Source organism: Olea europaea, chromosome 4 (assembly GCF_002742605.1).
Source record: "Olea europaea var. sylvestris chromosome 4, O_europaea_v1, whole genome shotgun sequence".
NCBI lineage: Eukaryota > Viridiplantae > Streptophyta > Magnoliopsida > Lamiales > Oleaceae > Olea > Olea europaea.
Window position 1 is genome coordinate 13,410,401 of NC_036240.1, and position 27,666 is coordinate 13,438,066.

Sequence of the window (27,666 nt, forward strand, 5' to 3'; positions counted from 1 at the left end):
CCCTCTTTGATTTGGTGTCGTATTGTCTTCATTGGGGTCCATCAAAATATTTCTGTATTTGAGAACCAAAACGAGTTTTGTTGAATTAGTTAGAACTTGCAACACAAGCTGACAAGTGCTTATGAGCAGCTTTTTTGTTCAAGATGAAATTTGAATAAGTTTTGGGTTGTGCTACATAGCCCACAAGCTTGACCGCGGGGTTGACACCCCACACACACATGGGGAGGTCGGTATTATTTTATTCAATGGGACCCACCTCGGCATGTGAGAGGGTGGTCAGCCGTGGTGTCAACCCCGTGGGTCATTTAGCATTTTTCACAAGTTTTCCCCCTCTAATAGCTTTACGTTTTGAACGCTGTAGTTTAACATAGTATGAGAGCACGCAGGGTTCCATGTTTGAATCTTGCTGCTATCGATTTTGGAAAATTGGGCACATGCGCTCTGTGTAAGAAAAGGAGAGAGATTTTATAAGCATCTCTATCTTTCATAAAATGAAAATCCAAAAGGAGCGTTCATTTTGGAAAATTCTCTTTTCAGGGCTTAAGGGTTAAAAGATTTGTGTTTAACTATCCTTTACGCATTTAAAAATTATCTTTATTTTGGCCGGAAACTAAACTATAGCTAGATCAGTTCCAGGTTTATTCTATATGTAGATGATCATACACATGTAGCATACTGCTCAAAACACAACAAAAATGAATGAATGAGTTTTACAATAGTGTCTTAAAAGTTATCTAGAAAAATGAAGAGGAGGAACGAAAAAAGGAGTCAAGAAAGATAGTGTCTTAAAAAAAAAAAAAAAAAAAAAAAAAAAAAAAGAGAAAAAAAAAAAAAAAAAAAAAAAAAAAAAGAGAGGAGAAGAGAAGCCAAGAAAGATATTTGTTCATTTTTTGTTTTGATTGGAGTATTAGTTTATGTTCTCTCTTTGGATGGTTATGTGTTTTTGTCAAAGTTGAAACAAGTGAATGAAAAGGACTGCAATGTGTTTGCTTAAGCTAAACAAGTTTTATACAGAGACTGAAGATGTAATAATATTCTACAATTCTTTGAATCTAGATATGCTTTTCAAATTGAGCAGTTTTCAAAAAGTATGTAAATTGTTTTTTAATTTTATTTGGTAAAAAATCTTATCAAGTACATCAATTGCTTAATTTACATGACAGTTTCCGTAGTTTACAGCCGTGAATTGCTTTGAAAGAATGAATAAGTTTTAGAACGGTGCTTATGGGTTATCCGGAAAAAAGGATCAGAAAAAAGAAGCCAAAAATGATATTCTATCATATTCCATATTGATTGAAGTATTAGCTTTCATCTGTCTTGGGATGGTTTAATTTGAAAACAGGCGATGAAGTTCCAGGAATGAAAGAGACTGTTTATGCTAAGTTATCTTTGTACATAAACTTTGTGAAGATATTACTACATTTTACAATTCTTTCATTCTAGATCTTCTTTAAAAGAGAACAATAAATCTTTAGGCAATTATGCCGATTTCTTAATATGCACTTCCACACTTGGCACAAGTTCCTTCACTCTATGATTAAAATCTTTGATTTTATTTAATGGTTTCTTATAGTAGTGATCAATTACAAGTTGTAATAAAAAATTAAAAAAACAATCTTTGAAGACAGTTGATAATAAAGATATTAAAAGATATTACTACATTTTCATTTGACAAAAACAGGCGATGAAGTTCCAGGAATGAAAGAGATTGTTGATAATAAATCTTTAGCCAATTATGCTGATTTCTTAATCTGCACTTCCACACTTGGCACAAGTTCCTTCACTCTATGATTAAAATCTTTGATTTTATCTAATGGTTTCTTATAGTAGTGATCAATTACAAGTTGTAATAAAAAATAAAAAAACAATCTTTGAAGACAGTTGCATTATTTTGATAGCGATGGATATTTTGTTCTTCAGGCACCCTCAACTACTCATGTGGACAAGCCCCTGCCCCTGCTCCGGAAACTGGGAAAAGAGCTAATCTTTCAATTTTCGACCGTAATGAAGAATAGATGTTTATCATCGATTTTAGTACAGTCATTATAATCGCTATGTTAATTACTTATTTGTTTCGATTCCTGTTTTAGCCTGTCATTGGACGGATTGTGGTGGAGGCCGCTGCAACAAGACGTCCCTCTTCATGCACAGGTGTGAATGTAAAGAGGGTTACTACAATCTTCTCAACGTCACTGCTTTCCCGTGCTTCAAGGAATGTATGTATATACTTGTACATGTTTGGCACGAACTATAAACTAGACTACATAGTACAATGGGCAAGATATTAATTTCAATTTCTTTGATAATAGCGTTCAATGCTTTCTAATTCACATTATCAATCATGTCATTAATGAACTCATCTCGAGATTTGATGTTAGTGGACTATCGAGTGAATAAATTGAAGAAACACTAAATGATAAATCTTAAATATGATGCTGGAATTTCATGTTGTCATGTGATGTTAGGTGCAATTGGAATGGACTGTTCAAAGCTGGGGTTTGGTGTAATGAACAGTTCAACTTCTCCTTCAAGCCCCAATCTGGCTGATAATAGCAGTAATCAAGGTGAGCTTATGCTCAATTTATCTATTCTTTACTCTGTGCGCATGCACGTGCACGTGCCTGCAGTTTGCAAATTTTCTGGTTAAGGTTGCATTTTTTACTCGATGATACTTTGTGCGTATGTTGTGCTGGTTCATGAATTGACGTTATTTCTTGGTAAAAGCAGCAAGCTTCGTCCCCAGAAATGAATTTGCTTGGTCGATTATCACGGCAACAACATTGGCTCTGGTTATGGTGAAGTAGATGTTGTTGATATTATGTGCCATTTTTATGTCTACATTTGAATGATTCATTCAGAACTTGCAGCGGGAAGTCGTATATAGAATAATATCCCGTAGTAGAATTCAGTGGAGTATTTATATTATGCTGTTATTCGGTTGCTTGTTTTATTGTATATGGAACTTTTGACAGTATAATTTATAGAGAATTTTTTTATTTTTACTTATTTATTATTATTATTTTATTTATTTATTTATTTTAACACTTTTAGTGAATTAGCTTCAAAAGTTTTGATTTGACGTTTGCTCCTTGGACTTTGTTCGGATATGTAGTTCTCTCGTTCATAATATACATCAAAATGTAATCCTAGTTTACAATTTCTTCAGTTTTCTTAATAAAATCGAGTCTCACTAGCCTATTGATGGGAATTTAGTTATGCATGCAAAGCAGAATTTAAAATGTTTTTCAATTCTCTTCAAGTATCGTCTTTGTGAGAGAATCTTGATCACGAACAATTATGATCTTTCCTCTCCTTTGTGAATCTTGATCTACCATGATCGTTTCACACCACAGTTGTCCAATTGTCTAGCTTTTGATGGTAATTCACACGAGAGAACAAGAATGAGATATTAGAATTTCTTTTTCTTGTGCTAGGAAGATTATGAATATCGTAGTTGTGTTGTGAAAAATTCAAACCCTAATTCTTTGGTACTAAACATAAATTGGCCAATTAGTTAATTAATATAATTAATTAAACTTAGTCAATAAGTTAATTAATTAACTAAGTTCATTAATAAATGACCCAATTAATTAATTAATAAGTTTGAGACAGTTGGATAATTAATTTTTAGTATCAATCTTCTAGTTCTCTTTATTGTATGACTAATTAGGTTCTCGATCATGATGTCAGACGATATAAATTATTATTTTAATCCAATCAAAATAAGATAAATTAAGACTTCTTTTAATTTATCATTAATTCACATTGGCTGTCCTTTATTGATATCTAGCAAAATGTCAGTGCAGTACATTTGACGAAAAATGTCACGTTGTGCAGCAAAATCAAATTTATTTGTTTACTATGAAACTTTAATCCCTTCGTCAATATGACTAAATCGTCTATAAAATAAGGAGACGTGTCAATCTTGATTAATCAATCATATATTTCGTCCTAGTCGTAAGTCAATAATTGTTGAAACTCATTTCAACTTATGAACTCAACTTAGTCAAGAATTTCTATACCAACTTAAGAGAATGAAACATAGATCATAATTTCTTATTACCTAAGAGCGATAAATCATTTATTGATCATTTACAACTTTTATATAATTTTTGACATACTCAAACGATGCTGTATTAACGACTTGTGGTGGAGCAACATCTAACATTACCAAAATATGACTTTCCTCATATAATGTACAATGAAGAGCTCAAGTCCAATGGCTACTTTTACTATCGAACATTAGAGATTAATCACCGATACTCAAATAATTATTTATGTGCAATCTCTGTATCGGGTTTTCAATGTTTTGTTCTCTTAACAAAATATCTACACGTTCATTTATATGTCTTTATATTTTTACTTATAAGATAAGCTTCTCACTTCGTAAGTGAGAAATGCCACAGGTGTTGATCTATTCGTAATAATAATATAATTATCTCGTTATTACTTATGACTATGAATGATTTAAGATTCAATCATATGAACTTGTATATATATTACAATCACAACTATTTGTGATTAATAAGTTGTCAAATTTTGAATTTACAGAATTTATTAATTAATTATTTGAATAATAATTCTATTAAATAATAGATCTATTATAAATAATATGCATCAATCATAATAAAAAGGATTTACATTCAAAATCGATTTGACCTAAAGCTTAATAGGTACAACTTTTAACTTTAAGTAGATCAAATCACCAATGCATCTAATACCATAAGAGTATTCATGGCTATCATGTTTATGTTACAACAACTCATTGTCTGTGGATCTTCACTCGTTGGAACTCGTTCTATCTTTACGTTATTTCTTTGTATAATCTTTTTGATGAGATAATATCATCTTAACATATATTTGGGTCGTTGATAAGACCTTAGTTCCTTTGCTCACGCGATTGCTTCATTTTAATCACAATACAGAGATATATATAATTAACAATGCTAGGAACAACTCAAAATCTATTAATGAATTTCTTGATCCAGACCATAACATTTGTTGCTTCTGAAGCAGCAATGTATTAGGCTTGTTGAATCAGTGATTGTTTTCTATTTGGAACATTTCTAACTAATCGCTCCAATATTAAGAGTAAACATATATCTTGATTGAAACTTGCTATCATCCTAGTCTGACTGAAAGCTAGTATTAGTATATTCATGAACTTTCAGTTCATTTCTTCCATATTTAAATATTTTTAAGATTTTATCTATGTGTATAGGTTGGGATAATCCAAGCAATTATCTCTTTACAGATCCTAATTGTTGACCCTATTCCTAGGCATTGCGACCATGAAAGAATGAGTTAATAACTAAGACATACCTAGTTACAAAAATCAATGTGAGTTGTAAAGGGTGGGCAAAACAATGGACATAGTATGCATATAGATAATATCTAAAAAAATAATACATAAGTCCATTTGAAACACCATGCATATTATTAGTACTTTCATACTTTGGGCTCTTATGTTTTGCACTTGAAAGTTGAAATGAACAAAAACATCAGAAATTTAGTTCTTAAGACTCAACAAGGTAGTGTTACTAATACTTTCGTTTGGAAAACAACATCCTGTTAAAATTTCATTACTGCTCACAAACCTTAAGATAACAGCCATTTGTTCTCGTGAAGATTCATCTCATACTTCATCAACAAGAATACTAAACTTTACATCCCCAACTTCATCACAAATTCTCTGTCGTACTCTATTAACCATAATGTTCAAAATCTCTTATATATATAGCATTTTTTTAGAGCATTATTCAACACAATTTTTCCAACTTTTGTATTCATTTTTCCAAATGCATCCACCATTTCGAAAAAATTTCCACAATTCAATGAAGATGGAGATTTTTCACGGCCTCTAAAGGAACAACATCAAAGTGTAGCAATTGAACACTTACAATAGTGGCTTTTAAATGCAAACAATTTTTCTATTTTTTTCTTACTTGATACAGAATGCATTACCTTATCAATATATTGAGTTAGTTTTATTGTATCTTCTGTTCTTCTTTTAGAGCCATTATGATACGATGAAGATGTTGTACCAATATGAATAAGAAATGCACATTTCCTTTCCTACTTTATCCTCTTCCGACTATCAAATTCAACTCTAACTAATGATGAAATATTAGATGAAGTACCATCATTGAGAAAAATGAAGCAATACTAAAAATAATATGCTTAATGTGTTGAAGGCGAATACTCCATCCAAGGAAAGTGATTGTACCAATGCTCCTAAAATCGACATTTTTGTTTTCCACATTCTTTGCTCCGAGTATTGTATGGTTGGGTCACACCTTGTATTACTTACTACTACCCTATTCGTTCTAGTCATTGACCCTATTCCTATGCTTGTCACAATCTCGGCCAAGGATAAGAATAAAGGAAAAGAGGTAGTAGCAGAGCCTCATTAGAGGTAGTCATTTGTTCGCAAAAATCAGAGGAAACAACATGCTGCGAGCAATTTTGGTGTACAGATTCAGTCTACTCCTCAGCGAGTCTGTAGTTATTGTTAATTTCCCATTTATAGCTACTTCACATACTCAGGTCTAGTCAGTAGCTCCATAATGACTTCTACAGTTAATATATCTTCGATAGTTATTAGCGTAGTTCTATTTTGCCTCCTGCTCATTCTTCAGTTGCTTCTGCTTTAATTATCCCTAAGGTTAATTCAATTACTCCCTTAGTTGCTCTTCCAGTGATTCAGTCAGCCGCTCTTACCGGTATAGCTCCTTCGATAGTTTTTACTTTAGTTACTACTATTTTGACTCTACCCCAGATTGCTAGACGAGTCTATGGTTTATATTTTGATCTAGTTGGTCAGAAGAAACTCCATCAAGCTTCTGACACCCTATTCCCGATTAGGATCATTAAGAGTCAGTTACGAGGATACATCCTTACACTCTCGATCCTTATGAGTGTCATCATATGGAATGTGAGAGATATAGCTAGTGTAGCTATTCTTAGGAGCCTAAAGAGACTTATTCAGCTTCATTAAGTATATCTTTTAGTTATATTAAAGCCCTTTGTTCTTGAGTAGAGGTTTGTACTTATTCAATGCTATCAGTGATTCGACATTGGAGTCTAGAATGAGTCGAATAAGATATGGATGTTTTGGAATGCGGGGACTACTATCACTGTTCTTGATAATCACCCCATTTCCTCTTGTCTATGCCTCCTACAAGGTTGCTATTAGGAGGGATTTTTAGATGGGTCTTCATCACATTTTCTTCACTATAGATGATCCTTAGTTGGTTAGAGAAGACTTTTAACATTGTTAAACACAAAGCACACTGATCATAGTACTTGTGATCGAGGTAGTATTACTTTTTCTTATATGATGTTGGATTGTGGGTTAGAGAAATTTGGTCTTTCGGGGAGTCAGTATTCTTGGATCAATGGTCGGACCAATAGCCAGGTTATAAAGAGATTTGATAGAGTTTTAATTCTCTACAGTTGCAGCTTTTGCAGACAGATTAAAGTGAGACATCTGATGATGATTGTAGATAGCTTTTAATTCTACATATGATCATTCGTCTTTGCTTCTACAGTGGATTTCTGATGATGACTTGGGCCCAGGCCCTTTCGATTTCTCAATACTTGGACTAACCACCATGATTTTTCAGCCTTCGTCTCTGAAAAGTGGTCACTCCTTACCCACCTTACGTGGATGATTGCTCTGTGGGAGAAGTTCTTCATGTTGAAATAGGGACTGTGTTGGTGAAATCGATGTGTATTAAGGGATGTCAACGAGCCAAGCCGGCTCGCGAGTCGAAATTCGAGCTCGGGCTCGGCTCGATTAAAATGATAGAGCTTTTTTTGAGCCTAAACTCGACTAAAAAAGTAGACTCGACTCGAGCTTTCACCTTGGGCCTTTTCGAGCCGAGCCGAGCAGACTCGATTTTGGTATTTTTTTAATATAAAGAGGCAGCAGAAAATTAAGGCAGCACCTACTGCCTTGTTTAAGGCAACAACATGCTACCTATTTTAGGCAACAACACACTGCCTTTTAAGGCAGCGTGTTGCTGCCTTCAAATTTTATTTATTTTTTTTGTATTTTTTTGAATATAAGCTTGTGAGCCCGAGCCGACGAGCTTTGCTCGACACCCCAAAAAGGGACTCGACCCGAGCTTTAGCTCTGTTCTCCCAAGCCTCTAGTCGAGCGAGCTCGAGCTTTTTCTGAGCCGAGCCATTGACAGCTCAGGCTAATGAGCTCGATTGCCATCCCTATGTGTATTTGATGATTCATTCCAGTGGGTGAGGAACGCTGAGAAGATGGTCAATCAGATAAAGATTGATTATAAGAGTGACCCTGCGCATCATGATTTATTGCATCATGCACGGGCTAATCTCAATCAGACCTTATCCATTGAGGAGAGCTTTTGGAAGCAAAAGGTCATTCATGTTGGGTGTATGAGGGGGACCACAACAACTAATGTTCAGATCCGTACAAACTGATAAAGCAAATGAATTGTGGTTCAACGTGCAAGGGCACTTGACTAGGTTCGGACTATAAGAGTACGCGATTGTCACGAGATCATATATATAGTCTCGTTCTGAATGACGATTAGTTTACTCAAGCGATGGAAAAAAGGAGACTGGATGAGCAATACTTCAAATCGATGGACAAGATTTCATGTTCGCAACTCCATAATACTTTTCTCGGATCGTCAACATCCCGAGCTAATTGATAGAACCTCGGCCTTGTTCTAATTATCGAAAGAGTATTCAACTCTGTGAATAATAATATAGGTATCGGTATAGACACATTGTCAATCGTCGACGACCTCATATACAAATGTCTGTTGAGGAGATTTCAAGGTACTTGGGCAAGGAAATTCTGCGAGGTCACGAGAAAGAATGAGAATGAGATAACTTATACAGTTCACGACTTTCTCATTGCCATGCAGGTACGAATAATTATTTTTGACAATGTTTTCATTATTTCAGTGCAAATATATTGTCATGCCTATGAAAGTCAAGTCACAATGTTTTTGCTATGGCAAATCGCATTTGAGGCATTTTTGAAAATTGGTGAACGTTTTGGTTAGAGACTTGCTATCGTCTACAAAACAACCGTAGCATCTTACGTACGAGGCATTCTTCAAGAACGTATAGATATTTTGTCATGTTGAATATAATCAATATTTTCATTTGTAAATTATCTAGAATACATTCCCACTGATACTGAATTCTTGTTTTCACAGCTGCACGTGTATGGAACTCTGTTTTCTACCAAAGCCGAGAGTGACCAACCGTATATCTCCACTCTCGTGCTATTCAAAGATCATACTATGCCTGCATTGGACGATATTGCCAAGAACATTGTCATTCCACATATTGACACAGAGCCATTGGGCAGTGAAGGTAATGACCATTTGTCTATGGAGAAATTCGATGAAGAAAAGTCTAGTGGACGAGACATCGACGATGAGATGTTTGGTGGTGATGACCCTAAGGGGCCATTGGCTAGTGATCGTGATGAATCAAGGCTAATGACATGGGAGATGACAACGATAATGAGTCGAACGATGACGACAATGGCGAAAGCAACGGTGAGCATAGCTGCAGAAGGTATATGATTGCGTTTTCCACCCTTCACATGCCGACAAATACTTTTGATGTACATGCACCGTCGACAAGTTGCAACTTCTGGAGCAAGCCTGACAAGAATGGATATTGAGGAAATGTTGGATTAATGAATCCTCATTGAAATGCGACCCGGATCGTGAAACTTGAAATCAGTCAACACGTGACCTCCAAATTTGCAAAACTGAAGGAGTTCATATCTATACTTGTGCCGCACTAGATTCTATCACCACTACAGCTTCGGCTCATGTCCATAACGAGCCCACAGATTCAAGTACTTTACCGTAAAATATCTTTGTTACTTTTGTCAAAGTTCATATTGATAAGTATAACGTTATTTGAGCAGTTCTCATACTACCATTCGCTGACATTTCTATTAATATTGCAACCGTGACTTAGACGAGAATGGAGGAGACATCGACCCGTGCCCGGAAGACCATGATGGTGCATTGATTAGTGGGAACTAGGAGGTGAACGGTATATGCGTTAATTATTAGGAATTCGAAATTTTAATTTGTGTCATCTCATTTCGCGCTATGGAAATGTCGAATATTGAACTCTTTCACATCATTGCAATTGTTGTTCTCAACTAGATAGAGACATCGACCCGTTCCCAAATGACCATTAGGTTCTGTTGTTACGAACTACAAGATGTGAATGGTATGTGTATTAATTATGAGCAAATATATTGTTTCGTATTGTAGTCTCTTCTCATTCCCCAATATGTAAATTAGAAATATTGAGTATTTTGTTTTCAAGTAGCTAGAGAAGGCGTCGAGCCTAACCTGTCGTGCCTAGACAACGACGAAGGTGGACGACAAGTTTTGTATTGGAAAATGTATAATATGTCCAAATTACGACTGCATGTGAGAAGTGTGTTGAGTGCAAAGCTACCATTGACATTCCCATGTCCCATAATGCGACACAAGTGCGCTTTCAACATCTGCTCAAATGGTTCAACCTGAAGGTAATTTCTCAAAGTCGGATTCAACATATTCATTTTAGGTAGGAAAGCATATAGTTCGATAATTTCGTTTGCTACATTACCTTATTTTTGCTGTTCGGCTAAATGTTTTCGACTCATCCTATTTTTCCATAGGAGTTGTGACTAAATTGCCGATTGAGACTACCATACCCAAACAGGGTAATGATTTGTGAACACTAAGATGCGGCGATCGACACACCTTTGATTTCCTGTAACATCTATGAGGACTCCATATACTAGAGAGAAGAGAAAGAAAACAAAGAAATAAGGAAGTCGATGTTTGTTAAGATACTACGAAGACATGAATTTTTGACAATGCACTTGCGTGAACAGTTTTTTGTGGTGGAGGGAAATAATTACTATGAATATTGTTTGAATAGTTTATTAGGGTATGCATATATGATTTCACGTCATTCCAATCTCTATAACATATGTGTATGTGATTAGCGTCTAAAAGTGTTTCAAAGATATAACATTTACAAGGCATTTTATATTTAATTTGTTTAAATTCACTAATGTTAGTCTCTAATTTCAATTTTCTTGCTGTAAATTCAATTTCCATAAATACATGGTTAAAAATGCAATTAATTGAAATACGTATTTATATACATGTCGGCATGAGTATTATACATTTGAAAGAGTATTTATTTGATGTATTTCACATGTATTTTCAATTTAGAACAAGTCAAGCAAGTGGAAAAAAAAATGTTGAAAAGTCAAGAATAGTAAGTTGTCACAAGCAAGAAGCAGCTGTCGGTAAAATGATCATAACTTGAGCTTCAGACATTGAACCAAGGTGATTCAAGCTAGTTGGAAAGATAGGGCATGTATCTACAACTTTCATGTTTTTCAAAAAGTCAAATTCATATCACAAGGCAGCCAAAATTACCGTGCAAAATTCAGTTTTTTACCTGCCAGATACAACTTTTCTACCTGTGAAGCAGCACTCATTGTTTTTATCATATCTGGAGTTATAGATATCCAATGAACCTGATATTTGCACTAATGGAAAGCTAACTCAAGTGGCAACAATTTTCTATTGATCATAAGTCCAAATTCCAAATTCGCTACACAAAGTAACTGAAAATTGGCATCAAGTTGCATATTCCAGCTGTCTTGAAGTTAGACAGAAACAAGTTGTATTGTCCACTTACATTTTGGATGTTCCTTTGCCTATAAAAGGGGGCCTTGGCCAAGATTTTGAAAAAATCAATTCCTCTCCATCATATTTTAGTTTCCTTCATTTTCTTTGTAACATTTTATTATGTATTTCTAAACCATTATCTAGAGCTAGGAGTGAAACTTTGGTAAATGCATAGTTTTGTCTTTGATCTTTCATTTTGTTCTTCAATGTTCATCTTCTTATTTGGTTGAAGTATATGTTCTACAAATGATTTTGGTTTGTTAAAGACTTTGATTTATTGTTGACAATTTTGGCACAATAAATGTTTAGATAATCTCGACATACCAATAACTTATTTTGACATATTCTCTCAAACAATTATCAAGATCTATCTTTTAGTATATTTGCGATCAATGTTCTATCTTCCAAATATCATATGAGTTGAATAAAAGATCAAAAGTAATTTTTACCCATTTATCCGAAGTGAATCCCCAATGCTCTAGTGTTCTTCTCCATCGTATTTCCACCAACCATTTACCACTCATAGAATAGTTTATTTCCTTCCAATTCCCTGTGGTTAGACCTCGGACTTCTAAGTTTACTACTTGCGACAACCTGCACTTGAGTTTGCAACCTTAAAGTCGTAGCAAGTTTTTGGCGCCATTGTCGAGGATTTGCGTCAAGGATTATTTTCTGCTACTTTCTGTGAGGTTTTCTTCTCTTTCATAATCTTCATAAATCAAGTACGCTCGTTCCTTTTTCAATCTTATTACTTTAGTTATTTTACTTTAAAGGAAGGTCGAGACTCCTTCATTTTTTATTTTCTTTCTTTAAAGGGAATGCTGAGCCTTCCAATCTATCGTTTCTTTATTATATGGTTGGCCGTGCCACCTAATTTTTGTTCTTTACATTATTATATGGTTGGCTGTGCCACTTAATTTTCGTTCTTTTCATCTATTTTATGTCATATTGGTATTTTGGATTTAATTCTCATCGTTTAGTTAAAGATAATTGTGAAACTTTCTTTAGTAATTTATTTAACTCGCCTCAACACTAACTCACATCTTCAACCATGGCTGATAATGAAAGTGTACATGATGAAAATGAAAACCAACAAGTATGAGCCATGCGTCATGTTTTATTTTCCCTCTTAATGCTAATAATTTTCTATTCAAGCCGGGTATGATTCCATTACTTCCTAATTTTCATGGCTTAGAATCCAAAAGTCCATATTTGCATCTTAAAGAATTTGAGGAAGTATGTGCCATATTTAACGATCAAACTTGCCCCAATGAAATCGTTGAGTTGAAATTGTTTCCTTTTTTTTCTAAAAGATAAAGCAAAAACTTGGCTTAACTCTTTAAAACCTAGGTCGATTGGCACATGGCAAGAAATGCAAAGTGAATTTTTGAAGAAATTCTTTCCAGCACATAAAACTAATGCTTTGAAAAGACAAATCCAAAATTTTTCTCAAAAAACCAATGAAGCGTACTTTCAATGTTTAATACATGCCCACATCATGGTTTTGAAAAATGGCGTACTATAAGTTTCTTTTATGAGGGTCTCACTCCTGAAACAAAACAATTTGTAAAAACGATGTACAATGGTAAATTTTTGAATGGAAATAAGTGAGTAATGGCTTTTTGAATATTGTTTTTCCTGTCTGAAACAAATACAAGTTCATCCGAGTCACCTATAAGATCTTTCAAGTTTGACAAAAATCACATTCAGGATTTATTTGTTTCGACATCCACTATTTCCTATGCTAAGAGATAAATCTTTTTGTTGCTTCTTGGACAATTGCTAGTAGAAGTATACCTTTATATGGATCTTTCAAGTGACTATAGTCAACATTTATAACGGACCTCAAGTACTGCATATCACCATAAATGCTTGCGCCGAAAGGTAAGAAGAAGTAATGAAACCTATTACAAGATCAACTTTGATGTGGGTTACCGTCCACGGTAACTATTTCCTAGGACGTGACAACATGGAGATAGTTTTGAAAACTATCTCTAGGTTTACCATGTAGCATATGTAAAGTAGCCATTTCCCTCTACGTGTTTCCTTAACTAATTTTGACACCAAACTCACTTTCCATGTCACTTGCAGTAGCTTTATGATCATAATCGGGACGGATTATCCAATTTTTCCAAAATGTGCTCAACAATTACAGAACTAGTGGCATGTCGATGTGTGTTACGATGAAAATCTATGGAACATGTGCAAACGTTGTTGAGTTTACGGGTTATGAAGATTGCGGACTGATTCACAGTCGATTCACGTAGCATCCACTTGCAATTATCATCCATGTACACAATGGTTAACATCTTCATGCTTGACTTGCTGACTTGAAATTGGAACTTGTCTTGTAAAACAAGTACACGAATTTTCGAATACGACTCTTTCTTGCTGAAGAATATTTGCCTTTTCAGTAAGATCGGATGTATTCACAACTGTAATCCATTCGTATCTATCCAAAGTCCTGGAATGTGATGAATTTGCTCGTCAACGTCAGCAATATTAGCAGCTTCTGTACCATGTAAGGGGTTGTCTAAGTTCTCATCAATAGTGCAGTCCCAACATAAAAAATTGGAGTTTCGGGTGCATTATTGCTTGAAATACTATGCTGATGATTGAGCTCATCATGTTGTATGTCTTGGTGAACACTCGCTGCGGTAAACGAACGATCTAGCCGATTTGTATCTCTCCCTATATCAACACTGGGAGCTCAGTTTTCAAAATAATAACGCAGATAACAGCTTCCTTATGAATTAATATATAACAATTTAAGTTTACATCTTCGTGTATTTCAACCGGAGATGTATTCAAGTTCAGGACTTTTAACTTCAATTCAATTTCAATGCAAGGCTCAAGAATATCAAGTTTGTCCTTTAACCGTAACATAAGTCCAGCTACGATAATACTCGTTGGCACTAAAATGGAAATGGTTTTTAACCCTTTCCACTTTCAATCGTCATCCATATAAACAAACTTTTTACCATGCGATACGACGAATCTTAAATGATTACTTATACCTAAAATGTTGGGATTGCAATAATAAGAATTCTGCATAATCAATATGTCGACATTTAATACCATGAAAGTGAAACTTTCGAGTATTTAAATTCATGCAATAGTAAAAGGTGAAATCAAGGGTTTCAACTATTTTCAAGTGTCGAATTCGACAGTTTAATTGTCTATCCTGACATTTTCTAAATGTCGAGTTCGACAGTTGAGATATCTAGCCTGACGGTTTCAAATGAACTATTAGTTGAACTGTCAAAATTGCTGGGAAGCTTGAAAACATGTATTTTGTACCTTAGAAGAAATTATTGAAAACATTAATGATCATAATTAATTCTCAACTACAACATTACAACATCTTCCAAAGATAAATAAATCAATACTTCATTAAATATGAAATCCTTCACATTTTGTAATGGATATTGGTATCTTTAGATTCTTTACTCTTCACAAAATATTTCAAAAATCAAACAAATTAATGAATAAGAGTTTCAAAAATTTCAAATAAATATGACTATATTGTATTTAACATTTACAAAATAGTAAGTTATAAAATAAAAATATAAATAATTTCTAATAACTAACCTCTCAAAATTAATGATGAATCCAATATTAATGCATTCTTGATCAAGGAATTAAGAAGATGGATACGAAGTTAGGATTTGTTAATAGAAAGAAGATATGTGGTTATGTTAACTTTTCAAATTCTTTTATCTTTTTTTTTTTCTAAAACCAAAATTTATATTACTCAATATAATGATAATATATCCAATATTTATAATATACAAATTAAATCATCACATTAATGACATTCAAATCAAGCATTAAATGTTTCTAAAAAAGTGTCACTACAGATAATTTGAACATTTCATAACAAAAAGTGACATTTTTTAGCACCTTTAGTGAAAATGAAATTTTCTGTGAATTTTCAACTTGAGTAACATTTATAAAAAATTTCGTTCATTTCTTTGGGTAGTGGAAAGGGGCGAAAGACAAAAATAAAAATAAAAGTCAACGAGACAAACAAGACGGTCCATTTCCGCCACCACCCCCTCACTTATTGATCGTCCTTGTTTGACGCTCATTAAAATTATAATTATTTTTTCTCTCTTCTTATCAATCACATATTTTTCAATAAAATAATATTATTCATAACTCCAAATATTTTTTTTTAAACGACTCATTTTTAAAAAAAAATTACTATTTCAAAATATATTTTTTCAAAATTCTCATTGTAATGGGGCCTAATAAGGACGAATATTATCACATAAATCCAACGGAACAGCCCATAGCCTCTACAACCAGATTTCAGCTTCTTGCGAAATTGACGTGAAAGTAAGAGTGTATATCTCTTCGAAATTTGTTATTGATAACTTTTTTCCTGTAATGGTCTTCTGCTTTTCATCTCTCGATTTTTGTTATCATAAAAGCTTCACCTTTCTTATACAATGGCGTGTCACGCGGTCCCGTCAAGGCCTTGTCTAAAGACTCTAAACTAACTAAGTACTTTTTTCTATTTTCTTTATTTATGCGCCCGCTTTTCTTGCATTATTTCCAGTTTGCATTAGCAAACTACAGATATTTTAACAATGTTGTGTTGTAATGGGTTCGGGTAAGCTCAGCACTTCTATAGGCAGAGCTAAGTTTAGATTTCGACTAAGTTGATCGAGTCGAGCTCGACGAGTAAAGTTCTAGGACTTTAGGGGTCTACTCCTTTTCCTTTAGTCTGTTATTTACCCTTCGTTTGAGTAAATATTCATAAAATTATTTATAAATTCAGTCAGAATTAAATATTAGTTTAAATAACACATTTAAAACTATTGCTNTGTGAATAAAAATTGTGGATTCAATAAAATATGTAACTAAGTTAAATTTATCTGGCTTAAAAAAAAAAAAATAATAATAATAATAATAAATAAATAAATATAAATAAAAATTAAAAAAATTTATCAAACAGGGATTAAGATTCCAATGGACATCGATTTTAAATTACTATAGAGTTCGAAATGAGTTTTAGCTCCTATTTTATCTTCATTTTCTAATTTTTTTTTTCCCTTCAAACTCGTTTAATGGGATTTTTATTATCAACTTTATCAAAATATACTAAAAGTATGATTTTAACTAAACCAAATAGGGTCTTATTAAATCAAATAATAATTAGGAATGAACCTTCTGAGTAACAACACATCCCAATAGTTCTTTTTCTCATCTATTTAATCTTATATTACAAATAGATAAGTAGGGATGTCAATAAATCGAATCGAGCTAGTTTACGAGACGAAACTTGAAGCTCGGGCTCGACTCTCAAATCAAAGCGAGCAGAAAATCAAGGCTTGACCCAGCTTTCGGCTCAAGCAGGCTCTCTCTCTCTCTCTCTCTTTTAAATTTGTGACAATTTTATTATCTTTTTAAAGAATTTAAAATTTGTGTAATTTATTTGAATTTTTACCATTAATTTATAGCAAAAAAACTTATCCGTTTCTACCAAATTTAAATTTTGAAATTGGAATTATGTTCCAAGCAGTTACAGCTACTTTAACAGGCAAGCTGCCTATTAAGGACGAGCCACGGGCTAGCTCGCGCTCGAAGCCAAAGCTCCAAATGGGGCTTGATTCTTTCGAGCCATGAGTCAAGTCGATTCGAGCTTTTGTCTGGTCAAGTCACGGGTTGCCCGAGCCCGCAAGCCAAATTTACACTCCTATAAATAAGTGACCAAAGATTAAAAACCTACACATTTCCAAAAAGAAATTTAAATCCTCTATGAGTAGGGGTGGCAAAAAAGCGGGTCAAAGTCGAGACAGTCATTCCCATCCCAACTTCGTCGAATACTTTTTTCTCTCTATCTCGCCACATACTCGATTACGGCGAAACAGAGCATGGGCAGATCCCCTGTCCAGTTTACCTAGCCCATTTATATTTAAAATTTGTTTAATTGGTGAAAATTATATTTTTAAAAATTTATACGACAATCGATGTCCCATTAAGAAAGATTGTGGCGATTCTTTTCTCTTTGTTTGATAAAATATTTATAATTTGAAATAAACTTTAAAAGGGATGGATAACGAAGTGAGGAGCATGCTCTCTGTACTCACCCCCGTCCTTGGGTGGGATAACGTACTCGATTAAGTAGGAAATCCTTGTCTCGTTTGGGACGGGACCCCAAGGTATGAGATTACGAATATTTTGCCATTCCTAATCAGGAGCTGTGCTATTCATGCAACTAGTTGCATATAAGGTTCAATGATGAACTAACTAAAAGTGTAATTGTGATCTATGCGCCAAAAAGTCATCTTTTATCATTCAAATGATTCAATTTAGTTGACGTTGTACCCGCAGATTCAAAACAAGAATATAGCTGCTTGAAATCTTTAGTCTAGGTGACTAGTCCTCACTATTCATCGTCCAAAGATGTCATACATTTGATGCATTGGACAACAACTCAAGGACTTATGTCACTTAATTAAACTGATTATACGCAGCAATTTTCAAATTCAAAATGAGAGTACAAAATTGTACGTGTTATGCCCTAGATCCGATCGATTTAGGCCATACACACTTTTAATATGTTTAATGCATTAATTTTTGACAAGATCGATTATTTATTTAAATCAATATTCTGATGAATAATATTGAATAATAGAGTCTGTAGATTTAAGTTTAAGTAATTTGTTAATTAGAAGGAGTTGTAATTGTGAGATATAAATTATGTATGGTTGGATCGTAAATAATCCATGATTATAAGTAATAACGAGATACGAATATCATCATTACAGATAAACCACCACATGTGACATTTCTTACTTGTGACGTAAGAAGCTGATCTCACAAGTTAAAATGTGGCAACACTTAAATAAATGCGTGAATGTTCTGTTATAGAACGAAACATTGGAGACCCCTGAGATATTCCACATGGATAACTATCTGAGTGTCAGTGGTTAATCTCTAACGTTTGGTAGTAAAATTAGTCTTTGACTTGAAGTTATCATAGTGGGTTATATGAGGACAGTCATACTTTGACGGTGTTGGATGTTGCTCTACTAAGGGCTGTTAATACGACATAGAAAACTCATTGTGAGTGATCAATAGAAAACTCATCACTCTTAGATAGTAAAAGATTATGATTTACAATTCATTCAATTAAGTCGATAGCAAAATCTTTGGCCAAAGTGTACTTAGAAGTCGAAAATGAGTTCGACTTATTGACTTGATAGTGAATGAAAGATACGATCGATGATCGAAATTGACACACTTTCATATCTCGTAGTTGATCGGATCATATTGATGAAATGATTATAATTTCACCGTAAATGAACGAGTTTGATTTTGACATACTACGTGACATTTCATGTTACATGTATTGTCCCGACTCATTACTAAATATCAATCTAGGACGGTGAATGTGGACTGGTGATAAATTAAAATGATGTTTTAATTTATCGATTTTGATTAGATCAAAATAATAATTCACGTCGTTAGGCATCGTGATCGGGATCCTGATGGGTCTCACACAAAGGGAGAACTTGAAGATTGTGATTTGTTAATTATTTAATTTAACAAGCGTTGAATAAATTAATTAATTGAGTTTTTTTTTTATAAGTTCAAATTAATTAATTGGATTAATTGATTTACAGACCAGATTGAATTAAATTAGTTAATTAAATATTGGAACGGGTCAGGCCAAGTTCGTTTGGATTTATATAAATAAGTGACTAGAGTTTTCAGAGCCGCCGCCTCCGATGGCAAGCTCTTGCCCTTTATGCGCGGGGGATGCCGGCAAGTGAAGAATATGGGAAAAAAAATTAGGTTGACAGAGGCTCTAGCTGAAATTTTAGAAATTTCAGGCCCCTAACTGCAATTTCAAAACGGGATCAATGTGTAAATTTTGAATAGAGGGCTATTACGCAATTGCCAAAATGAAGGGGACCTATTTATGAATTTTAGATGGGTCAAAATGCAATTTTAAAAAGGGGACCTTGAATGCAATTTTGAATGGGTTTTAAAATTGATTTTGGAAAGGGACTATTAATTTTGACCCGTTTAAAATTTTATTTAGAATTAACAACTTTTATATTTTCGTTAAAATAATATTTTAACTTAAATATTATATTTGACCCTAAATTGAATTTTGTTTTATTTAGGAGTTTTGTCCTTACTTAAGATGTTAATTCAATTTAAATTAGAGTATGACTCTAATTTAGTATTTAATTAAAAATTAATTTTAATTAATTATTCATCCGAATATGTTCTTGTAATTAGAATGGGATTCTAACTTGACATTTAATTAAATTGCTTTGCCTAAAATTTTTCTTGAAATTAGAGTTTGATTCTAATTTGATATTTAATTAAAATTATATTTTAATTGAATTATCCCGCCCTGGAATTATGGATTTTGAGTAGGACTCTAATCCGTTATTTACTTGAAATTTGGTTTTAATTAAATTGGCCCGCCAATTAATATAATTTAATTAAATCATTTTGATACATTTATTTAAATGAGTTTTGATGACTATAATTGCTAGCTTCTTGAGACATTTATGCATATAATATTAGATATTATATATAAAACATTTATGTGATGAATGTCTATTAATTGATGATTATAGACTCGACCATGTGGATGTGTTGAATGATTGATTTAATTCTTGTCGTTTTATGGGCTTGCGAGCTCTTATTGATTTTGGATATGCGAGTCCGTTATTATTATTATTATTGTTATGGACATGGGAGCTCTTGATTAATTTTGGACCACGAGTCCATTGTTATTAATATTATTATGGGACTATGAGTCCAATTTTTATTTAGGCATGTGTGTCAACTTATATATATATTACATTGATGAAACCACTACATGATAAATCATTCACTAACATATTAAGTCGGTATTATTTTTGCCTTCCATCATTAAGTAAAGACGAAAATCCTAAATCGATTTCAACTTGTTGAGTACACTCAAAGCTTGTTTATTAAGGATATGTTTGACACTATGAAACATTTGATATTTCTGAATGATGAGTTTAACTTAATTAAAATTTATCTTTTGTTGAGTGCACTTAAGGAGATAAGTTTTAGAGGCATGTTAAACTAACACATAAGATGTGTAAAGATAAAGAGTTGCCAGTTTAATAATTTGGGAGTTGTATGGAGATACAATTGATAATAGTATCTATCCAAACATTTTATTGAGGTTTGTTGACAAACCTCAAGATCTTGATATAACAGATAGGATCCCAGGCCACTGGAAATCAAATGTGGATTCCAATAATTTATATATGAGGGTCATAAATTTATTTTAAACAGTGAGAGCACGTTTAATTAAAGTCCATATTAAATATGTGCAATGCATTATAATACATATTGATTCTTTATTTTTCGTCATCTACAGTTTTGAATCATGAATAATCATATGAATTTGAGAGGCATACTGGATGTCAACAAATTGATCGGACCAAAATTTCTAGATTGACACTGCAATTTGAGAATCGTTTTCAGGCATGAAAAAATTGGGTATGTCCACTATATTTGTTGTAAGCAGCCACATTTTCCTTAGTGGAGTTTTCAGTAGGTACCTCTTGAAAGGGCTGCTCAAGGACATACCCAATTTCCTCATGTGTGATGCTTGCAGCTATGTCACCTGAGTTATAGAAGCAACATAAGGGTATGGATGCTTATACTATATTATTCATTTCAAGGAGTTGTATGATCAACAATCACGTGTGGAGAGACATGAGACCTCCAAGCAGCTGTATCGGTGCAAAATAACAGAAGGATCTTCAGTCAGTGCTTATGTGCTAAAGATGATAGGCTTCATTGAGAAATTTGCCTAATTGGATTATATCATGGATCACGAACTAAGTATTGACTTGGTTCTATAATCTTTGCCAGAGAGTTATTTGTAGTTCATCATAACTTTAACATGAATAAGATAGAGTGCACACTCCCTGAGTTGCTTAATGTGTTTAAGACTGTCGAGCCCAATGTCAAGGCTAGTACTGGGCATGTCTTAGCCATTCAATCCTCCAAGGGCACTAAGAGGAATAACAAAAGAAAATTCTAAAAAACATCCAAGAAGGTTAAGAGCAATAACAAAGTGAGAAAAGACAATACCATGTCTGATGACCTGTGCTATCACCATAAGTAAAAGGTCATTAGAAGAGAAACTGCAAGGCTTACCTCGTAAGCTTGAAAGGAAAGAAGTCTTCTGAAATTTCTACTTCAGGTATTTTTGTTATCGACGTTAATATGTCTATTTCATTAGCTTCTTGGGTATTGACACCCAATGTACATCTCATATTTGTATAAATATGCAGGGACTAAAGAGAAGTAGACCATTACAGAAAAGAGAAGTTGACATGCACGTGGGGAATAGAACAAGAGTTGCTGCATTAGTTGTAGGGATATACTTCTTACCATTGCCTTCGGACTTAGTATTAGAATTAGAAATTGCTATTTTGTTCCTGCCATTACTAAAAACATTATAACTATTTCATGTTTGGAAATGAATGATTTTTCAATTAATGTTAAGAACAATCGTTGTTCGTTTTATAAAGATTAGATGTTTTATGGTTGTGGTATACTGCAAAATGAAATTTATATTTTTTATACTGAGTAATCTATTATGAATATAGAAAATAAAAGGTATAAAAATGATAATCTAAATAATACCTATCTCTGGCATTGCAGACTGTGTCATATCAACGACAAACGCATTTTCAAATTACATAAAGATAGATATTTGGGATCAACTGGTTTTGAATAATTTGACAAATGCGAGTCATGCCTATTGGGGAATATGATCAAATTTCCTTTTACTGAAAAATGAGAAAGAGATGCAGAACTACTAGGACTAATACATACTGATGTATGTGAACCCATGTCAATTACCACTAAAGGTGGTTTCTCTTACTTCATCACATTTACTGATGATCATTCTAGACAAAATTATGTATATCTAATGAAGTTCAAGTATGAAGCACTTGAAAAGCTCAAGGAATTGAAACTTAAAGTAAAGAAACAAGTAGGCAAAAATATTCTCACGCTGAGATCAGATCGAGGTGAAGAATATTTAAAGGAAGTATTTTTAGATTATCTAAAAGAGAATGAAATTCTCTCGTAGTGGATTCCGCCATATATACCGCAACATAATGGTGTATCTAAATGGAGGAATCGCACATTGCTAGATATGGTATGATCAATGATGAGCCATGCAAACATCCTAAAATCATTTTGGGGTCATGCATTAATTGCTGCATGCTACACACTAAATCGTGTCCCATCTAGATCGGTCGACAAAACTCTATACGAGTTGTGGAGAGGAAAAAGACCCCAACTTATCTCACATGAAAGTTTGGGGCTATGACGCTTATGTAAAGCGAAATGAATTGGATAAAGTTGATGATAAATCCGATAAATGCATATTTGTGGAAAATCCAAAAGGAACAATTGGATATCAATTCTATAAACACTTTGAGAAGAAGGTGTTCATCTCAAGACAAGCCATATTCTTAGAAAAAGAGTTTATTCTAGGAGAGGGTAGTGAGAGCAAGATAGAACTTGAAGAAGTTCAAAAATCCAGAGATACTGTTGACCAATTAGATGAACCTGAGTCTGATCCTACACTTGCTGAGGGACAGACTCTTGATCTGGATGTAGAGACTCCTAGGACACTTCAGCTTAGTGTAAATCAAGTAGGATCAATCGACCTCCTAGAAGATACGAATTCACGATGTATTATTAATCGATCCATTTATGGATTAGAGCAAGCCTCTAGGAGCTGAAATCTTTGTTTTGATTAAATAATCAAAAAGTTTTATTTTATAAAAAATGAAGATGAACCGTGTGTTTACAAGAAGACAAATGGGAGTGCAATCGTATTCTTAATATCATATGTTGATGACATATTATAAATTGGAAATGATATCTCAATGCTTTAATCGGTAAAATTATGGTTGTCAAATAATTTTTTCATAAAAGATATGGGAGAAACAACGCATATCTTGGGAATATGTTCTATAGAGATAGATCTAAAAGGTTGCTTGACTTATCTCAATCTTCGTAAATAGATAAAATCTTGAGAATATTTATCACGGAAGAGTCCAAGAGAGTTTTGTGTCCTATGTCACACGGGATCAAAAGATATGTGTCCTAAAACACATGATGAAAGGAATCGCATGGATTAGATTCCTTTTGTTTCAACGATATGATCTATCATGTATGTGATGTTATGTACGAGACCAGATGTTTTATATGCTCTAAGCGTTACAAGCAGGTTTCAAGCAAACCTGATGATAAATACTGGATAGCAGTTAAGAATATTCTTAAGTATTTAAGAATGACTAAAGATGTATTTTTGGTATATGGAGGAAATGAACTAAAGGTTCATGGGTATACTAACACTAGCTTTCAATCTGACAAGGATGATAGCAAGTCTCAATCTGGATATATGTTTACTTTTAACAACGGAGCGGTTAGTTGGAAAAATTCCAAACAGGAGACAACTGCTGATTCAACAACAGAATCTGTGTATATTGCTGCTTTTGAAACAGAAAATGAAGTTGTCTGGATCAAGAAATTCATTAATGAATTGGGAGTTGTTCCTAATATTGTTGATCTCTTACCTTTGTATTGTGATAACAATGGAGCGATCGCACAGACGAAGGAACCGACGTCTCATCAACGATCCGAACATGTGCTAAGTTGATATCATCTCAACAGGGAGATTATACAAAGAAATGACATGAAGATAGAGGAGTTCCCACAAATGATAATATTGCAGATCCATTGAGCCCATTGTCACAAAAAAAACATGATCGTCATGTGGACGCTTATGGTATTAGATACATGAGTAATTGGATCTAGTGCAAGTGAGAGTTTGTAAGTGTTATACCCAAGGTCCAATCAATTTAGGTTGTAAACACATTTAATATGTTTAATGCATTTATTTTTGGTAAGATCTATTATTTATTTAAATCAATATTCTAATGAATAATATTAAATAATAGAGTCCGTAAATTCAAGTTTCAATAATTTGTTAATCATAATGAGTTGTGATTGTGATATACAAATTATGTTTAATTGGATTTTAAATAATCTATGGTCGTAAGTAATAACGAGATAAAGATACCGTCATTACAGATAGACCATAATGTATGATATTTTTTACTTGTGAAGTAAGTAGCTAATCTCACAAGTTAAAGTGTAGTGATATTTAAATAAAGGCGTGGATGTTTTGTCATAGAACAAAACATTAGAAACTCTTTGGGAGATTCCACATGTATTACCATCTGAGTGTCAATGATTAATCTCTAACGTTCGTTAGTAGAATTAGTCCTTTGACTTGAGGTCATCATAGTGTCTTATATGAGGACAATCATACTTTGGTGGTGTTAGATGTTGCTCTACTAAGGGCTGCTAATACGACATCGCTCAGGTATGTCAAGAATTGTATGAAGGTTGTGAGTAACCAATAGAGGATTCTCGCTCTTAGATAGTAAGAGATTATGATCCACAATTTATTCAATTAAGTTAATAATGAAATCTTTGGCCAAGGTGCACTCGGAAGTCGAAAATGAGTTTTCGACTTGTATTGACTTGATAGTGAAATGAAACATACAATTGATGATCAGGATTGACACACTTTCATATCTCATAACTGATTGGATCATATTAACGAATGGATTATAGTTTCACGGTAAATGAATGAATTTAGTTTTATCATATCACGTGACATTTTCCATCACATGTATTGCTCCGATACATTGCTAGATGTCAATTTAGGACGGCAAACGTGAGTTGGTGATAAATTAAAATGGTGTTTTAATTTATCGATTTTGATCAGATCAAAATAATAATTCATGTCGTTAGGTTTCGTGATCGGGATCTTGATGGGTAGCACATAAAAGGAGAGCTGGAAGATTGTGATTTATCAATTAATTAATTTAACAAGCGTTGGATAAATTAATTAATTGAGTTGTTATTTTATAGTCCCAAATTAATTAATTGGATTAATTGATTCACGTACCAAATTGAATTAAATCGGTTAATTAAATATTGGATCGGATCAGGTCAAGCCCGTTTGGGCTTATATAAATAAGTGAGTAGAGTTTTCAATTTGTAGAGAATCATTATTCTTGCTAACACAAGAAGAGAGGACTATGATTTTTATAATCTTGTTCTCTGTGTGGAAATTTCATTGAAAGTTGGACAATTGAACAGCTGTAGGTAGAAAATCAAGGTTGTTGGAACAAAAGATAAGTAAAAGAGTTTGCAAATCTTGCAAAATATATAATTTCTATTACAATTTCTATCTAAACACAAAGTAGATCATTGGTGGGAATTGAAATCTATTTTTATTTCTGCTGCATATGATAAGTAAATTCCCAATAAAACTCCCTGTTTTAACCCTTTTTACGTGAAGAATAATACTATTTGTACATAAGTAGTTACAGAATAGTTTACATACAGAAGATGAGTCAAAAAATAGTGGTGAATTTATTTATTTTTAATTTAGTTGAAGAAATTTTGATTCAATCATATTTCATAACCATCATGTGTATATAAATAATTATGTAAACATGTTATATACGTGTAATAAAACCGTTCCATGAGATACGGTTGTATAAGAACAAAACAATCATATTCAGTAGACGTCCTGGTGTTCTAAAGCAGCTACTTATTGGAAGTGATTATAGGATATGGATTTCAGGGGTGGTGCCAATCAGGATTCTAGTAAGTATCAATGTTTAAACAGGCCAATTGATGTTAAAATCCTAGTATCATTACCCTAGAAACACTAGATGTTCTCTCTTCCACAAAACACCACATTTGTCCAACCAAATGCAATGCTTCATATGGGTTTCCAACACATTGGAAGTTGGTGGCCATTCTAGTATTTAATTCATATTATTGCACACCACTGAATTTAAGTTCTATAACATCTCATTTTCCTATCACATCAGTTGGTCCATTCTAATAAGATTTACACACTATTGCCTCATGTCTTTGCTACGAGAATGAATGACACATCTTTTCACTAAGATTGTAGTCATAGTACTTTGATAACGACATTAAAATACGGGGATTTTGCATAGATGTCCCTACATTATTAATTGTAAAAAAATTTGTCACTTTCATATAAAGTACTCAAAATGTCATTTTTTGGGGCAAAATGTCCAAAACACCCTCGTAAATACCTTTTTGGGTGCATTTATTGCTCATCAATGTATACATTTAATGATAATTAGCCCTTGTTTGAGCCCCATTTTGAAGAAAAAATGAATTTTTGAATAGGGTATTGATAGGAAATGTGTGGTTAAAAAATAAGAAAAATTTTTGGATTTATGTGTAATATTATTTTATTAGAGAATGTATGGTTGAAATGATGTCAAAATAGTGTAAAAGAATGTATTTTTTCTAAATAATGCGGCTCAAACAAGCTGTTAATATCATGATTTGATAGTTGACATGTGTAAGAAAATCCTATAAATATATCTAATATACAATGTGTAATAGAAAAGTTAATTTCACAAACAGTCACTGAACTTACCTAAAAATTACAAAATAGTCACTGAAGTTTAGAGCGCTTTCAGAAATGGTCACTGAAGTTTACAAACTTGCAGAAATGGTCACCCAAAATTTTTAGATTTTTGGGTAAGTTTTACGACAATTTTTCGGCAATTTCTGACCACCAAGACAACTGAATTTGGATACTGTTAAAAAGCCCAAAATATCCTCTTCAATTACTACCCAAAATGTGCCCATAATTCCAAAGGATTTTGCTAGAATAAACCCACAAAATCACCTCTTCGAAATCTGAGAATCTGCTAAGATGTTTCAGATTTTTGGGCGAGTTTTGCAACAATTTTCGAAAACTTCCGACCACCAAGATCGCAGGATTTGAATACCGTTGGAAAGCCCACAATGTCTTCTTCAATCATCACCCAAAATC

The 27,666-nt window shown here is 33.3% G+C and overlaps 1 protein-coding gene across 2 annotated transcripts in view; it reads left to right on the forward strand.

The window, feature by feature from the left end:
- LOC111393694 (protein jagged-1-like) overlaps positions 1 to 3,002 on the forward strand; it is a 4,351-nt gene extending 1,349 nt beyond the window's left edge. Inside the window, exons 3-6 of one of the 2 annotated variants that reach the window (XM_023019356.1) lie at positions 1,921 to 2,001; positions 2,091 to 2,216; positions 2,466 to 2,564; positions 2,725 to 3,002. In XM_023019356.1, the coding sequence (XP_022875124.1) occupies positions 1,921 to 2,001; positions 2,091 to 2,216; positions 2,466 to 2,564; positions 2,725 to 2,804 (386 nt within the window). In that variant the 3' untranslated portion in view covers positions 2,805 to 3,002. The remainder of the gene's footprint in view (positions 1 to 1,920; positions 2,002 to 2,090; positions 2,217 to 2,465; positions 2,565 to 2,724) is intronic. The other variant, XM_023019358.1, reaches the window with a different exon arrangement.
- Positions 3,003 to 27,666: the final 24,664 nt, after the last annotated feature.